Below are 17,537 nucleotides of genomic sequence, written 5' to 3'. Positions count from 1 at the left end.
AATGAATGTGATGAACCATCTAGATCCTGAGGCTGTTTTTACTCGTGAAGGGCCCCAAATATCACTATGCACAAGAGAAAAAGGTTTGATGGCATATACTTTAAAGATGGATAAACAATCTATGATGTTTTGCCAATTCACAAGCTTCACACTGAAAAGAAAAACCGTCCCTTTTTTTGAAAAGATTTGGAAACAAATATTTCAAATAATTAAAACTAGGATGGCCTAACCTATAATGCCACAACATTATTCATTCTCACAAGACAAGGTAGTAAGCATCTCGTTTCTGAACTTGTTTATTTGAAGGATTGTCCGTGACCAAGTGATAAAGTCCATCACCTCCTTAGCATTGCCAATCATCTTCCCCGAACAAGGGTCCTGAAATTCAAATCCAGCAAATGTTTATTGTAGCAATGCATTTGCAATCATAATACGATTAACAGAGATCAGATTGCAAGAGCTTTGGGACATGTAGGACATTTAGTAATGTGAGAGATGGAGAAATAATGATAGAGCCTTTTCCAGCTATAGAGGTTAGGGAGCCATCAGCAATTTTTACCTTCAGATTACCAATAAAGGAAAATAAGATGAGAATATGGAGGAATTACCGGTCATGTGATCTGTTGCCCCTGAATCTATGATCCAAGGGTTTGATTTAGAACCGGCTATGAAAGCTGTAGGATATGTACCTTTCTGGGCTAATGATGAAGAGGCATATAAGATGATGGGTTAGGAGTGTTGGATATGGAATGAGAACTCATTAGTTGATACAATTGCTCTAGCTGTTCTTTGCTGAAGGCAGACAGTTCTGAGGCAGGTTTCGGCTCTTCAGAAGCATCTTCAGATGAGGCATGGAATCCCTTTGCATTACGAGAATTTCGATTGGCTGAAAAATTCTCGGCTGGCTTCCCTGTAGCTTCCAACACTTGGCTTTAGTGTGTCCCGGCTTGTTGCAGTGCTCGCAGATTGGCCGATCTCTGTCGTTCCGACGATCGTTGCGACGGGTGGCTGACCCGAGAACAAGGCAGAAGACTCGGTGGGTTTGGTGAGTGGCCTCCAAGCATGACTGTCCGGCTCTCCTCTCGTCTGACTTCGGAGAAGACTTTCTTGTGCTTGGTAGTGGTTCACGACCAAGGATGCGCCCTCTGACTTCATCCAATTCCTTGTTAAGGCCGACAAGGAATTCGAAGACGCGTTTTTCCACCATCTTCTGGAATAGAGCCCTGTCCTTAGCACAACTCCATTCATAGGCTGAACATGTCACCTCTTGCCACAAGGTCTTGAGTTCAGTGTAGTATTGAGTGACAGTTTTTTCTCCTTGTTTTAGCCTCCATAATCGAGTTTTTAGTTCAAACCATTGTCCTGCGTTCCCGAGATCAGAATAGGTCTCGTTCACAGCATTCCAAATGTCATGAGCAGTAGGTAGGAAGAGATAAGTTCTCCCTACACTCGGATCCATGGAATTTATGAGGCAAGACATAATCATCGAGTTTTCTGCCTCCCATCTTTCAGATTCTTCATCTTCTTCGGCAGGTTTCGTAGTGATACCTGAGAGATAGCCGAATTTTCCACGGCCACGAATAAACAGTTTCACAGATTGTGACCACTGTAAGAAATTATTTCCATTCAACTTGTGAGAAGTGATGGATATGTTTTGGAAGGATTCAGTGTTTAGGGTGATTGAAGGTGAGCGAGTAGAACTCATAGAGTCGATACCAGAGGTATCATCGTAGAATTTGGCCATTTTGGCTCTGATACCATAAAGAAAGAAAAAAAAACTTGTTCAGAATAAATTGTGTTTATTTCTGCTAAATATGGCTGACTTAAATAGAGTTTACAATGTAACAACTTTACATAAAAAGATGCATAAAATTAGCAACATAATAAAAATGATTCTATCTAATTAAAAATGATCCTATCTAATAACTAATAGAATAAAAAACTGATTCTATCTAATTAAAAATGATCCTATCTAATAACTAATAGAATAAAAACTGATTCTATCTAATTAAAACGGATCCTATCTAATATTTAATTTAGATATTCTCGACACAACCTATGTATTTATATACTACTACAGCCAATATAAACTAGGAAACTATCAAGAAACTTCCTTCTCCTAAAGTTTGTCATAAAATGAAGCACACGATCAGGCTTAAGATTGAAGTCCTGAAATCTCTACAATTAATACAATTTCCTGAATTACATTTTACTAATCTCTGCAATAACTTGTATCTTCCACAAGGATGCATCGTAAGAATGGACAGTTTGCATCATTCAAGGAGTCCAATTCAGCTGATGGAAGCTGTGATCAAAGTGATGACACCCCTGAATATGTGTAAGTTTGAAGGGGCTTATTTGTTTCTTTCTTGTTGATGTTAATTGTATTAAAGGTGTTTTTCTTCTCTTGTTTTGTTTCTTAGAAGTTTTCATAGTTGTCAACACTGTGGGATCAGTGAGAAGTTAACTCCAGCAATGCGTAGGGGGCCAGCTGGTCCTAGAACACTTTGCAATGCTTGTGGCCTTATGTGGGCAAACAAGGTTGGTCTGTCGGAAGTGTTCTTTTACTTAAATTTGCTTTTGTTGACTTTTTATGCAGGCTGAAGACATTCAAACTTAATTTAGTTTTGTTACGAAGTTTACTATATTTCATCAGATTTTGTTAGTTTTTGGGTCGTGTTCTTTTGTAGCACTGTAGGTACAAACTTTGACGATTCTTACATGAGATAACCTTCTATAATTCATTTACCAGATTTTGAAGTATTTGGGGATTGATTTTCCTTTCTATTGAGAAGAGTTAACTTATTGCCTAGAATGCAGTGGCCATGCCCTCCTCTTATCATTTCTTATTGAATCTCTTTAGCATGGTAACCCCGTTCTGCAATCAACCTGGTTGTTCCCTGATAGTATCCATAATAATAATTCTTTTCTTTATTTGCAATTTACCATATTGTTTCTTTTTCTTTTAATTTCAAGGGAACACTGAGAGTTCTTAGAAAAGGAGGGAGGAATACTCACTTTGATTCAAATGAGCCGGTATGTATATGGAGATCTGACGTGTTCATTACCGTAGGATTATATTCTCCACTTAATTTAGCACTCTCATTTTCAGTTGCTATTATTGTTTTCCTTGTGAACAGAGTTAACATTTTATTCAGCTCAATATTTTATTTTTACCTCTCAGAAAGCTCAATCTGATCTTAAGCCTTCAAAGATGGAACCAGAAAATTCTTTTGCCAACAATGATGAGAAGGTATTGATTGATTTCCCTGTGTCACTTGAGGTAAATATGCGTGTAACATGATACTTTGCAAGTTCAAATTTCATTGATGTGCTAAGTGCTATGTGTTTCATTTTAGCTAGGTTTTGGTTTTAGTTGGTTTTCCTATCTAATTTACCTTTGTTTCAAAAAAGGAAGTAATGTTAGCTGTGAAACACAGAACACCAATGCTTCATCCTGTCATATGATTTCTTTACATTCTGTTTCCTATCATCAGGGTAGCTCAGAAGAGTCCAAGCCTGCACCTTTGGATTCTGAAAATCATTTGATAAGATCAAACGAACAGGTGAGATTCTATTGACGGGTGGGAGGGGTTCATCTTGTGATTTTTCCCACTATATGGAAGATTCTAAGATGTAACATTTCAAACTTGATGCACCAAGAGTTTTGTTGTCTGGTTTAAAGTGAACTCGATATACTCCATTCCAGCAAAGATGTGGCCTTGTTAGAGTCTTGCCACTTATAGATGCATAAGCTATATAAAAGAATTGTGCTCCAATTTTTATTTTTTTTTACTTTTAGTATTTTGTTGTCTTGTCGTTATATGAGTTCAATGGCTAGAATTATCAGTTTGTAAGTGATTGCATTCTGTTGATTTACCAAATATTGCCCACCGATGTGCAGGAATTTGCACAAAGTTCTCATCCTTTTCTCATCCAGGTGGAGAATTCCTCGGTCAACCTAGATGATGAGGTATGGGACTTGTCACAAACAATTTCTTTTGTTTTTTTTTTGTCCGATACAAGCAAATTTCCTTTTAATGGGTTAGACTTCGATAAACTCGTAATGGACTTTCTAAGTTCGTTTACATGGGCATTAGGACATGCAGGAAACACTGGAAGAGCTTGCCAATGCTTCCGGGTCGGATTTTGAGATTCCTTCACATTTTGACGAGCAGGCAAGTGTTTTCTTTAGCAGACCTGGCATCAACCATGTAGGAAAAGTAGCCATATAAGCCAAAAATGTTACTTCCTGCAATTCCTGAAATACAAACTCTATTTCAGGTTGACATCGATGATATCGGGACCGTGTGGCCTGGGACTTGAGATCTTTTCCGATCCTCTGAGGTGGAGGTTTACTTTCGCTGACATGTTTTGAGCAAGGCAAAAGCCGCTATCAACTTAACTATAGGTTTCCGGAGATTTGATATATATATATATATATATATATAGTCACAGGATCAGGATCAGGATCAGGATCATCCCCTTTGTATGCGAGTGCTAAACTTAACAGCCCCTTTTGTTTTGTTGTAATTGTAATGTGAATAATATATAACTGTCCCTTATTTCCCCTACATATGAAAATCGCGTTTATAAAGAGTGTGGCTCTTTTATCACATTATGGTTATCTATTTTCAAGTAAATTAACCACCAATCACTAAATTAAGGTTCCGTTCTATTTTGGTCATCAAAGTAAATTTTTTTATCTAATTACTAAATAAACAAATTAATATAAATTTTACGAATTTGATCTTAAGTTTAAATAGATCAATAAATCTTATTCTCTAGACCTATACAATCTTATCAATATTAAAAAAATTTGTTACCCATATTAAATATTTAATAATCTTAAACGTGTTAGACCGATGCCAATATATTTGCATCAATTAATATAACACTTGAATATTTTGAACTATTTTTTTAAAATTGTTTAATATTGCCCTTAACCATTTCTTGTCTATATAATAATAATATAATCATGAAATTGAAATTTTGATGTTTGAAAACGATACACTATTGAAGACCTGCATATACCACTTGGCCATTGTGCACCGACCTACAACTTTGTACTCAAAACTACAAAATATTCTAAGCACTGAAATAACAGTGACGGTTATCAATAAGTTTTTATCTGCAAATGAATTCTTTTTATATAACAATCAATGTTCAACTTGCCGATTCAATCAAATTTATTATGGACTCTCTATTCAGATCACCAAGAGGTTTGAAGTCTTATCCCAGCAAATAAGATGATAGTTATTTTTTCCCCTCCAAATTATAACAAGACAAAATAGCAATTACATATTTCTTCCCAGAAATACTGAAGATGAGTGCATTCAAATATCACATCAAAGAAACAAAATTGGATACGAACACCATAATAAGAGAGAATGTAAAACTATCAACAAATACGGGGGCAATAAGAGAATGTAAAAAGGAAGGGCAATGAAAAACTATATTGGCAAAATGAAAGCATTGTTTTTTTCACTCACATTATTGTTTCGGGAGCAATAAATTCTCACTCCAATTATTCTTCTGGGAGCGATTTACGGTAGTAGAACAAGGAAATACTACTGACCAAAAAAAGCAAATGCATAATAGCTGACCTGCGGATATCTAGCCGTCAAAAATAACACTTGTTTACCATTACGCTGCCTTTGGTTGGAGGAATTCCAAAGATATAGGGGGAGAAAATGAATAAAAATGCATCAAGATGCAAAATTGCACATTCAAACAGCTTACAGATCAACTGTAGGGTAGAGGCCCGGCATGTAACCACGTCCGTTTCCATTTGAATCTGAGCTACCACCAAACAAGTGTGGTTGTAGCTCCCCCGAGTGAGACGACACACGAGATTTTGAGATTTTAGGAGAAGCTGCATAAGAATCATTTGAACCACTTCTTGGGGAATACATTGATGATGTTGGCAATCCATGAATCTTTGGCAGGCCTGTTGGATCAGAACCCAAACTGTATCCCCTCTCAACTGTTTCAGCTTCCAATGGCAATTCATCCAATGTCTATAAAAAATATTAAAAAGAAAAAGTAAATGCAGGCTTTATGTCGAGAAACCAGAATTAAGCAACAGTAAGAGCACCAGCAACACGTAATCAAGTAATGTATTTCATTCTAGAGATTATAATATGTTGACATGTTGATACGCAGTGAAGAGAACCCACCCTGAATGCCTGTTGGAGAACTCGGAGTGTTTCTCGAGTACGTTTCCTCTTACAAACAATCTCATCAGGTTCCTGTAACATCTCTTCAAACAGGCTTTCTCTGTTCCGGATCATAAGATATACAGGATAATCATCAGTCAACAAGACTGTCAAAAGGATATATAATTAAAATCAAATCTAAAGAAACAAACAAAGCTCTATATCACCTGTAAAGCTTTCTGATAAAAACATTGTGAAGCTCACGTTTCGAATGGTTTACCTGGATATAGATATTATTGACAGAGATTAATAATCATGCAATACTTCAATGTAACATTGGACCACAACTATTGTTAGCAATACAGTCTTATACTCATGGCAAACAACATCATTTTAAGGATCCAATACAAGGAACATACGACACATATAAACCTATTGGACCCCGAGCAAACATTTTGATTAATTGCTAGGTCCATTCTTTAATTGGACAAGCAGACCACATTTATACAACCATGTTTTGTGACCAGTCTACCAATTAAAACACATTAGCCAATATAAACAGTAACACTGTTCAGTGTGCTTGATATGTACATCCCTCCACATTAAACTAGTGGAGGATAGAAATCAACATATTTAGCACCAAATATTATTTAGGTCGGCACACATAGTTGCTAGCCTGATATAGAGGTGAAAATGGAAATTAATTTGGCCAGAATATAATGATATACGATCTCCTAATTGCAGCACACAATGCTTTTGGAATTTTAGTTGTCAGGAATTTGAAAGTGAACCCAATAAACAGAAAAGACACAAGGATGTGTAATTAACAAATTTACTCGGTTTAAAACTTACCAAGAAGTGCATAATTGCTTTAGGTACAGAGTCCTCTACATTTTTCCTAACAATCTCATAGTATGATCTTAAGAGCAATTTGGTGATAGCAATTTCAATAGCTTCAGTTTCTGAACATTCTGAAGGCCTCAACAGAGTTGGGGGCTGAATAAAAACGAAAGCTTGTCACAATAAACACATTTTTTTAATCTAACAAAGATCCTTGATGAATTTGATTTGTACGCACCTCCCTCAAATGGATCATGGAGAAGGAATGTTCAATGTTTTGAGCGGGTTCTGTATATGGTTTGTTTGTCAAGACCCCTTTCACGGTTGAGCGGTTATCATTGCCACCAAATATTGATGAGATACCCCAAGTTGACCCACTTGTGCTTCCTGATAAAACCCACACATAGAACATCATTCACATAATACACCCCCAAACCCATATTTTAGGACAGAATTCTTAATACTTGACCATCACATCATACAAGTACCACAGAAAGAATATCAAACTTTAGCACAATAAATTCAACTAAATTCATAATGACACCCTACCAGTTGATGGTACTTTCTCAACATCTGCAGCAGGACGGACTACCTGCACGCAATGAATAGATTGACTTATGATGAGGGAGAAAAAAGGATTGGAAAAGCAAAGAAGGAAGATCATAGATTGAGCAGCAGAAACCAAATTTTCGTGCCTGCTCAGCAGCAATTCCATTAACTTGTCTTGCAATAATAGCCCGAGATTTAATATTTCTTTCAGAAGTAGGTGCCTTATCAGGCTCCAAACCATCCTGATTAAGGTAATAAAGAAACATGGAAAGAATGAAAAACAAGAGGAATCAGAAATAAATAAAAGCATTGATACCAGAGAAATGACTCCTAGCGGAGGCCTACCTTAGCTTTAGATACAGGCATAAGAACCCTAGAATTCTTTATCTGTTGATTGGCAAGCTCTACAGCCTTGCTCCCACCAATAAAATTTGGGTGGGAAGTATTTATGTAATCCATCTGCAAAATTGAAGGGGGTGTGTCAAAAGTGAGTGAAGTGCTCAGAAAAGCTCATATGAGTATAAAAAGTATTGCACATCAACATTACCAAGTTCATGACTTACAACACAATTAGGACAAGAAACATAAAATAATAACAATAATAAACGAAAATTAACAGAACTATGCCTCCATTTCAATAATATGTCCTATCATTGTCTCAGATGGTTCAAGGCCATCTTGGAGAAAATTCCCAATAACTTGGTCCATATGCTTTCTTAGAACAGGAAACCGCTGCAGTTCATTCATCATACAGCGATGACTAATCTGGATACAAAATGATTCCATTAGAAAACTTAGATTGGCAAGTGATAGAGCCGTGAGACTATAACGATAATCTTGAATACAAAACACCTTTATTAACTCGTCATATATGAACCTGGCACATTGAAGACTTGGATCTAGCAAACGTGCTATTTGCCTTCTTACAAGCACTTCAAATGGGACCTACATATCACACTTGTATTACATCAATATGCACCAAGTTTAACATAAAAGAATTCCAGGAAAGTTTGGGGGAAAAAGAATTTTCTTAGATAAAAATGATTTAAAATATGAGCCAGTAGAATGTACTTCAGGTACAAATAGTGCAGATCGAGGACCAGTTGCATTCTGAATGGCAGTTCGTATGTCATCATCAGTCAAACCTTCACATGGATCTACCTCCTGTACACAAATCAGTTAACAGAAAAACTCAAAACCAGCATCAAGTGAAGCAATTACATAAAGGCTCTCATTCAGAGGCACTTCTGAGGCTCTGAGCAATTTCTAAAGTAGCAGTGTAATAACTAAAGTCTGTTTTACATGATGCAGTTGCCCAGAAAAAGAAATTAATATCATCAAACCAAAAAACTCCTTTTATCAATAAGGTTTTGTCATATTTATTTGGAACATCCTGTCCTTGCAGACAACTAGTGCACAATCACATGGGGGAGTGAAATGCACTCAACACTAGAATCAATAGAATATTAATGATAAATGATAGATATGTATAATATACGCACTTCTAAGATGGAACGGAAAAGAAATCCGGCAAGCAAAAATCCTAAGTGAACGCAGATTCTAATATCAAAGGCACAGATATCAGGCTACACACCTCTAAGCTCTTAACAAAGATTGATTGGAAAATATAGTGAATCCTTGCTCCACCAGACAGCTCAGATGTAGACATCTGTTCATTTTTCCCCTCAACCATTGATGAGAACGCTGTTTCCAACATGGCACAGATTCACGGGTATCATACCAACATAGTATAATGTAATAACAGGTGGTTCAAAATATTAATAAGAAATTTACAGAAAGCAAAACAAAACATTTACCCTCACAGTACTTTGACAGAATATTCAGCAGAAGAGCTCCCTGGCCAGCCTATAGGTTACGAAACCATACTCTAGTCATGAGAAAATTATTCTGGGTTCTTTTTGTACAACCAAATTCAGATATACGTGCCTTTGATTCAGTGATTTCTCCATAGCTTGCATGCTCCTTTGCCACAGAAACCAGTGCTGAACTAATGCGTGATTTCAGTCCAGGAAGTATTGCCTTGATATGTTGTACTAAAATCTACATGGGAAACAACAAATAAAAACTCAGCAAAGCAATAAAAGGGGGGGAAATCCCTAAAGCAAAGCATACATGTCTTTTTTCATGCTCGACAAACAGGATGCAAATAAGTACTCAACTAGCATAAACTCTTAAACAACTCTTTAGAGCAAAGAAGAGAATTGATTCAGATAAAAGGTGCAAGGCAATCAGTAGCACTTGAGATAATATAAATAAGGCTGCAGACTTAGATAGAGTGAAATTACGCAAATTCTACAATAGGCCAGTTCCAATCTGATTGGAAGTAAATAGTAGAATTTTTCCCACCAAATGCATAAACATAAACATAAACAAGGGGATAGATACAGAAAGGAATATGTAAACATTTATAGCAAGTGTGGGCACATTACCTGAAGCTTCAGAGGCACATGATATTATTACTAGAACGTAAGTACCAGCATGAAATTTAAAAATTATATTACATAGAAGTTATTAAAACATCATCTAGCAAATGTCTTACCTGGTTCAGCTTTTTCGCCAGCTGAGGTACACCACAACGATCAGTTAAACCGTTATATACCTATTAACAAGTCAAAAGAAATAAGCAGATTGATTGTGGCAACTGTATAAAATCATGAACAATAGTTAGAGGTTGAGTCCCCCATACTGGATGACTGCGGAAGAATTTTTCCTCTGCCATGAGGGCATCCTTGATACTCCGGTTGAGTAAAATATCCTGATTAGAGAATAACATTAAGAGCAAAATGAAATTATTAGCACGCTAGTAAAATAAGATACCTGATAAGCAGTAGATGAATATAAGAGGAAGAAGCCATCTAGAAATAAAACTATTATAATTTTGACGGAAAGAAATAAAAGGGTTTTGGTTTTCATTGAGTTTCCATATAAAAGCTCTTGTATACATTTTCTTCACTTGATTCCCAATCTAGCGACCAGCCAACTTCAGAAATTTAAATGTCTTTAGTCTTTATTGATATGTTAATGCTCTAAAATCAGCCGTGTACTTTAGCTTGTTCCACTTAAAACTTTCTAATGACTCTGCTTTGATGCCTTTGACTGGTTATCTAGGTTTATCAAATTCAATCTTGGTCTATTCTAATTTTTAAATATACTTCAGGTTGCCTAAAACATAAACCAACGATATCATGCACCATTTGAAACAAGTAGAGAAATATGGTATATGACCACAAAAAGAAAATGACAGGACATGTAAATAATCAGGAAGGTCCCACCATGTAAAACGGTAGGAAAATTTAATATATGTTCTAATTCAAGGGAACAATTTGATGAAAGACAAAAAAGCCTCTAGTGCATCTCGATGTAAAGACCATAGCATAATACTTTAGAAAAACAACTCTAAGAATGGCAAACCATCCATATTAACAATGTATTCAGAAAAGTTTGTTTAAAGAGAGTGACAATATCTTCATTTCTGTAAGGTTGCTTATATTGTTACCTCTTGACTACGATTCACAACACCTATGTAACCAAGCCGCAGAGGAATTACTTTTCCAAGCAGTAGGTTACGAGCATCAGTACCTCGGTCCATTATATCCAACTGATTCATACACAACAAATAATCAGAAACCTAGAATAGCTAATATATAAGTCACTTCATAGATTGAAAAGGGAATTTCATATTCAAACATGCACCTTTGTGATTACACCAATGGTTCTGTAACCTGCCCAGAAGAAAATTAGCAAAAGGATTCAATTAAAAATATATATAGAAGCAGCAACTCAAATGCAGAAGGGATTTTGATAGTCGAATTCACCATCAGGATCAGCATTTCCCGCAATTTGAAGTGCATCGGAATTTGCTAAGTCAGAATTTGCTGGAGTAACAGCTATAATCAGACAGCTTGGCTGTTTAATGTATGACATGATCATTGTTCTAATTCGAGCTTCGATGTCAGAGGGCTGGTCACCCACGGGAACCTTTGTGATTCCAGGCAAATCCACAAGAGTGATATCAAGAACATTTGGTGAGAAAATCTTAAGTCGAATCTGCTTGTCAGACAGACCTTTGTTTCCTCCAGCTTCCCTATCTGTCTCAGTCTGCCATCAATTGAGGCTTCAGACATTTTTCATCTTTTCAATATTTAAAAAATAAATACATTAATAAAAACCTCAATGCCACATATAGCAAACGTTCTTTCTTGATCAAAACCTAGTATACTTGCAAGCAAAAAGCAAAAATGGGATAGAGTTTATCAGAGAACCAGGTGGAGAAAAAAACTAATAAAATGTAAATTAAGAGTTTGCGTTTTGTACTCACTCTGACTATCCACCTAAAGACAAGAAGAATCAAGTTATTGAATTTGAATTTTTTTTATAAGAAAAATGAAATTATAAAAAATACCAGCCTAAACATAGTCGTGCCAAGAGTCATAATATAAAAGATAAAGAGTTACCTCTAGAAACCAGAAATTTTGCATTTCATCTAATTAATATGTTCCTGGCTTCAATATTTATCTTAAAATTCTAATAGACATCAAATAAGCAGTCAGAGAAGGACAAAAAAGTAATAAATGGCTTAAATTTTGATCTTATCAATCATAAGAAACAAGCGATAAAGAACCTGGATCTCCCTGCGAATCTCAGAGAAGTCATAGAAACGCTTGCCGGGCAAGTGAAGAAACTCGCCATATTCTTCATCGGAACCATCAGGTTTGCGCTTGGTCTGAAGAAGCTGGAGGACAAGAGGGCGACGTGTGCAATATCGGAACCGCGAGGCAAGAAATCGCGGCCAACAAGGGCCTCTAGCACGCTGGACTTGCCACTGCTCTGGCTTCCAACCACCGCCACCTGAGGCAACTCTATGGTAGACTGGCTACCAAGTTTAGCGAAGATGTCCTGTAACTTGTTCACTATAGGTATAACGGAAGATCCCAACGGAGCAGCAGATGATGGAGGCGTAGTCAATGTTGCTGCTGCTGCTGCTTCTTCAGCCATTGGTTTCAATGATTAACAGACTTATGAAGATGAGAGTATTAGAAATGATTTTATTATGAATCCTAGGGTTTTTAGATTTTTTCCCCTTTCCCTAGATAGAAAAGCTGTTTGAAATTAGAGTTGGAGAGAAATTGAATATCTGATGAAGGCAAAACTCTTTTCTTTTTTTTCTTTTTAAAAATAATAATACAGTATTTTCGTATTAATAATTTTAAAACCATTACAAAGTAAATATTTTTTATATTTTTATAATATTTGATATATATTAATTAAGTAATTCAAAATAAATGTTATATATATAAAGTTTTAAATTTATGTGTGAAATATTTTAATATTATAATAATTCATTAATATAAAATAAAATTGAAACGGATGTACCCCTCCATGAATGAACGGGACTGACACGGCAGTGTGGATAGTAGTACTCTATGAAAGGACTAAATTTGAAAAAAAATTAGTAGAGATGTTTATTATCAAGGGTGTTCAAACTTCGGTTAAAATTGATTTAATTGATGAGAAAATAATCTCAGTGGCCGAAAATGTCTTATAATATACGATTTTAATCAACTTTTTTTGGATTTGTGAAAATGACCAACAAATTCGCAACGCAAACTCCAATTTCGCAAACCAGTTTCCAAATTCGCAACGCGAATATGTGAATCGCATTGCGAATTTGTAAATCTCAACACAGAAGTCAAAGTGCGTTTATTTTCAATATTAATTTCGCAACACAAATGTAAACAGTATTATCGCAAATCATAACCTAAAACCCTAAATCACAACTCAGTCTCATCTTCATCTCTCACTCTCTACGACGACATCCGTCCCCATCTCCGACGTAATACGTCCCCATCTCCGACGAAATCTGTCTATCTCCATCTCTCATAGCAACCCTCACAATCATTCACAGTCAGAAATGGAAAATCTATCACCGATGGTTAGTTTTTTTAATCTCTTATTTTTATTTTGAAATTTTTGTATTATTATTAGATTTTTCTTATATTGATGATAAATTTACTGGTAATTTCAATATATAGATTAACTATTTCACTTAGATTGCTTAGTAAATTCATTCGGTTGCTGTCAATACTGCTAAACTGTTTAGTCTTTAACCCTGTGAAGTTAGTATTTATATTTGTTTTGTCTTTTTGTTGAACAAATGCAATTCATTCAAGTTTTAATTTGCAGAAGAATAGTTTTTGAAACTTAAATTCGCAACACGAAAATGAAAATCGCAATGCGAATTTAGTTTGGCGTTGCGATTTTCATTTTCGCGTTACAATTTTCATTTTCGCATTACGAATTTAAGTTCCAGAAACTACTATTCTTCTGCAAATTGAAACTTGAATGAATTGCATTACTTCAACCAAAAAACAAAGACAAATACTAACTTCACAGTGTTGCGAATTTAAGTTTCAAGAATAAACTACTACTCTTTATGTTGTCCTTGAACCTGCACTAAACCTATATGTTGTCCTTTTAAATGTTTTATTAGTGCTTAATTCTGGAATGTTATCTGATGCATTTTGTGAATTATGATGGAATAATGACTTGGGTGAATATCGTGCTAGTTTGAATTATATTTGACTTTGTTTTCACTGTTTAATATCATGTATGTTTATAGTGTATAATTTGTAGTTCTTGGTATATCTAACTTTGTATGTTTATTGCTTTTGTAGAAAAAAATTTCGGCTCAATTGACCTTAAGGAATAAATTAAGCCTAGCCACTAAAATTGTGTCGACGCTTACACCTCTACAAAGAAAATTGTTTGAGGATACTTGCTTTGGGCCATGGCTGAAAGTACAACATCCGGGTGGAGATGTTATGTTGACACATTTGTTTCTTCAGACCATGACTAACGATCTACCCGAGAGGATACAACGTGGTGATGAAGAGATATGGTTTCATTTTCCTCCAGCGTATACTTGTTTTGGGCGGGAGGAGTTTTGCTTAATCATTGGTCTACGCTTCGGACACGATGAAGTAACCCGGTACACTAGTCATATCTCCCGCCCATCGTGGTTATCTCGGGTTTTTCCTGAGCTGGCAAAGTCGAAGCGAGTTTACACGTCGAAGACTTGAAGATATTATTTGTTAAAGATGGTTTTACTCGGATGGATGACCTTGATGTTGTCTGAGTATGCCATTTATTACTTTTGCATGCCGGCTTTTTAGGCAAAGAGGGCAGACAACCTATTTCTGAGGACCTAATATTATTGGTAGATGACCTAAATGCATGAAACATGTTTCCGTGGGGTTCATATCTATGGAAAGCTACCTAGAAGAAGTTGTCGTCTGCCTTTGAGGACCGAAAAAGTTTGCGGGGTGATAGTTCTAAATACACTTTGGCAGGCTTTATTTGGGCCTTCAAGGTAATAATTTCTATATAATATTTCCAAATTTATAATTAATTATTTAACAATTATTGATGTTTGTGTATTATATTATTTGTAGATTTGGATATTTGAGGCTTTCCCCAGCATGCGGACATATGCGATAAAAAATTCAAATGATATTCCTAGGGCTATTACTTGGAGGAGGATCCGCCTGTTGGATTGGGAATAGTTACTACCATATACGAAGATGAATGATGTAAGTTAACACACAAATACTACCATATATAAACAAGTTATTACTAGTACACGTTTAACTTTGTTTGAGCTTTTATATTGTTAGGAGGCCAACTATCCATTACAGAGGTACTTCGAGAGCCATCACCTGATCGGGCCGATTCTACAGCTCAACACCCGAAGCCATCACCTGATCGAGCCTCTTCTCCACCATCACCTCATGATAGGCGACCGAAAAGAGGACACAACATTTATCTCTCTGTTCTCCACCTCCACGGGATGAGTTAGGGGAGTTACGTGATGAGGTCGGTGTTTTACGTCATGAGGTTGGTACTTTACGTGAAGACAATGGTGTGCTACGTGATGAGGTACGGTCTTTACGTGGTGAGGTGGATGTTTTAGGTGATGACAATGGTGCGCTATGTGGTGAGGTATCTACTTTACGTGATGAGGTAGCCGCTCTACGTGAGATTGTTTCATCATTGCAAAATAAGGTTCATACTCTATGAAATGAGGTAAATTTGTTTAATAATATACTAAAAATGTAAATAACCTTTTTTCAGCATTATTTATTTATTTATTTACTGATTTATGTATTAATTTATTTTCAACGGCCCGATAAGGTAGATGCTTTACGTCGGGTTTTTCTTGCACGATAGGGTTCACACATCAGACGTCGTGCACGTGCCATTACGTCTCCTTTCACCCCACTAGTGCCAAGACTCCGTAAGAAGAAGCCCAATGCATCTTTCATCATTTAAGACATGTCTCATATCGTTCAAGAGGCCCCTTTCATCGTTCAAGAGGCCTCCCACCGTTCAAGAGGCCCCTGTCATCGTTCAAGAGGTCCCTCTCACCGTTCAAGAGCCCGATTCACATGGCGTCATATGTCGACATATTGATAAACCCCCTCTCATGCCTGATATGATGGATGTGAGTTGGCTTTCGTATGTGTTACCGGCCAATATCATTCCTCAGCAGGAGAAGGGAACACTACCGGACACAATTACGGTTAATACCTTTTGGGCTAAGACCGCAGTTGATTTTTATCTACATGAGCGGAGCAAGGGGTGTTATTCTGACATATGCAAACTCGAAGATGTTATTCATTTGTTTCTTGATCGGTCTTGGTGGGTATTTTATTAGGGGTTGAAGATAATGGCTATCTCGAAGGGGTGGTAAGTCTTATTTTCTTCTTATATTGCATTTTGATTAATTTTTTTTAAATTTATTAATAAATTCACTAATATATGTATTTTTTATAAAACATCATATTGATGCATGAGTGTCACGTCTTCTAATAATAAGGAAATTAAAGAAAATAAAAAAATACTCGATGGACTATTATGCCGACGACTTTTCATGTAGCTCACTTGAAGGATCCGAGAGATGCTTCATATATGTTGGGTAATGGAAAAGCTAAACTTTATCCTGCGTGATGGGAGGTCGATAAGGTTAGTATTTATTTTTTGAATATTTTAAAGGTGTTTATCCTTGTTTTAAACGTCTTTTATTTGATGTGCGCAATTATTTATGATTGTAGGTGTTTATCCCTGTTTTAGAACGTCGTCATTGGCTTCTCATCGAGATTCAGCTCCCATCCCTGAAGACAATAGTATATGACAACATGTTAAATTATATACCATTGTCTGATTTGAGAGATATTATTTGTAAGGGATGGAGCGCTCATTTGGTGAAATACTTGAATACAATTGATTATTGGACTAATTCTGGAAACAAGAAGCCAAAAAAGTTCAAAGTTACAATGATAAGAGACGAGAACGCGCCATAACAAACGGAGGGAGCAGAGGGGATTATGGTCCTTTCGTATGCATGTGCTTGGAACGTTTGACAACAGGAAGTAAACAGTTTATACCTCCCACATATAGAGATAGAGGTGTAGTAGGCTTGTGGTTTTGGCAATTTATGGCTAGAGCGATATATGCGAAACGCTGCCTACCTGCATCCGCGTGCTGAAAGTGTGCATAAACAATTGGTAAGTTTGAGCAAGTGTTGTTAACATATATACTCTTTGTTGGTTTGAAAATTTTTGGTTAAGTACCTAGAATTCAATAATTTGTTGTTTGTTGGTTTTAGATGTGTAGAAAGTGTTGTTTGAGTAAATGTTTGGTTTCTGCAGGTTAGTCCTGAAGTGAGCTGCATGAAATTGATGTATTTATGCATAAATAACTGTTTGGGGTACACTTTTTTTGCTTGTTTAATTGAATTTTACATTGTTTGTAAAAGTTGATTTGTTTAATTGATGTGTAAATAAGAATTATTTTTTGCTTGTTTAATTGATTTTGTAAAAGTTGATTTGTTGTTTATTCAATCTGCATTATGTTGAATGGAAAAAAGACATGTTGAATGTACACTTTCGCAACACGAAAGTCAAATTCTCG

The 17,537-nt window shown here is 36.0% G+C and overlaps 1 protein-coding gene, 1 long non-coding RNA gene and 1 pseudogene across 5 annotated transcripts; 1 reads left to right on the top strand and 2 right to left on the bottom strand.

Annotated features, from left to right (window-relative positions):
* Positions 1-2,150: 2,150 nt before the first annotated feature.
* LOC120177955 (GATA transcription factor 18-like) lies at positions 2,151-4,519 on the top strand. 4 transcript variants are annotated; one of them, XM_039183930.1, is made up of 8 exons: positions 2,151-2,338; positions 2,424-2,541; positions 2,977-3,036; positions 3,185-3,283; positions 3,498-3,566; positions 3,905-3,973; positions 4,110-4,178; positions 4,285-4,519. In XM_039183930.1, the coding sequence occupies exons 1-8, from the start codon at positions 2,247-2,249 to the stop codon at positions 4,324-4,326; spliced, it is 618 nt and encodes a 205-aa protein (XP_039039861.1). In that variant the 5' UTR covers positions 2,151-2,246; the 3' UTR covers positions 4,327-4,519. The 4 variants fall into 4 exon arrangements, with proteins under 4 accessions (XP_039039861.1, XP_039039863.1, XP_039039860.1 ...); XM_039183932.1 differs by having other exon boundaries at positions 2,154-2,338; positions 2,977-3,040; positions 3,189-3,253; positions 4,101-4,178; positions 4,285-4,508; XM_039183929.1 differs by having other exon boundaries at positions 2,154-2,338; positions 4,101-4,178; positions 4,285-4,507.
* On the bottom strand, positions 2,781-3,132 carry LOC120177956. Its single transcript, XR_005521486.1, has 2 exons — positions 2,873-3,132; positions 2,781-2,830 (listed from the first exon to the last, which is right to left on the bottom strand). It is a non-coding gene; the product is annotated as an uncharacterized LOC120177956 (long non-coding RNA).
* A 999-nt stretch (positions 4,520-5,518) lies between the features above and the next one.
* Positions 5,519-12,707, bottom strand: LOC120177952 (annotated as a pseudogene).
* Positions 12,708-17,537: the final 4,830 nt, after the last annotated feature.

Source organism: Hibiscus syriacus, unplaced genomic scaffold (assembly GCF_006381635.1).
Source record: "Hibiscus syriacus cultivar Baekdansim isolate YM2019G1 unplaced genomic scaffold, ASM638163v2 tig00112343_pilon, whole genome shotgun sequence".
Classification (NCBI taxonomy): domain Eukaryota; kingdom Viridiplantae; phylum Streptophyta; class Magnoliopsida; order Malvales; family Malvaceae; genus Hibiscus; species Hibiscus syriacus.
The sequence above is the reverse complement of the archived record's forward strand: the minus strand, read 5'-3'. Positions and strand labels throughout refer to the sequence as shown.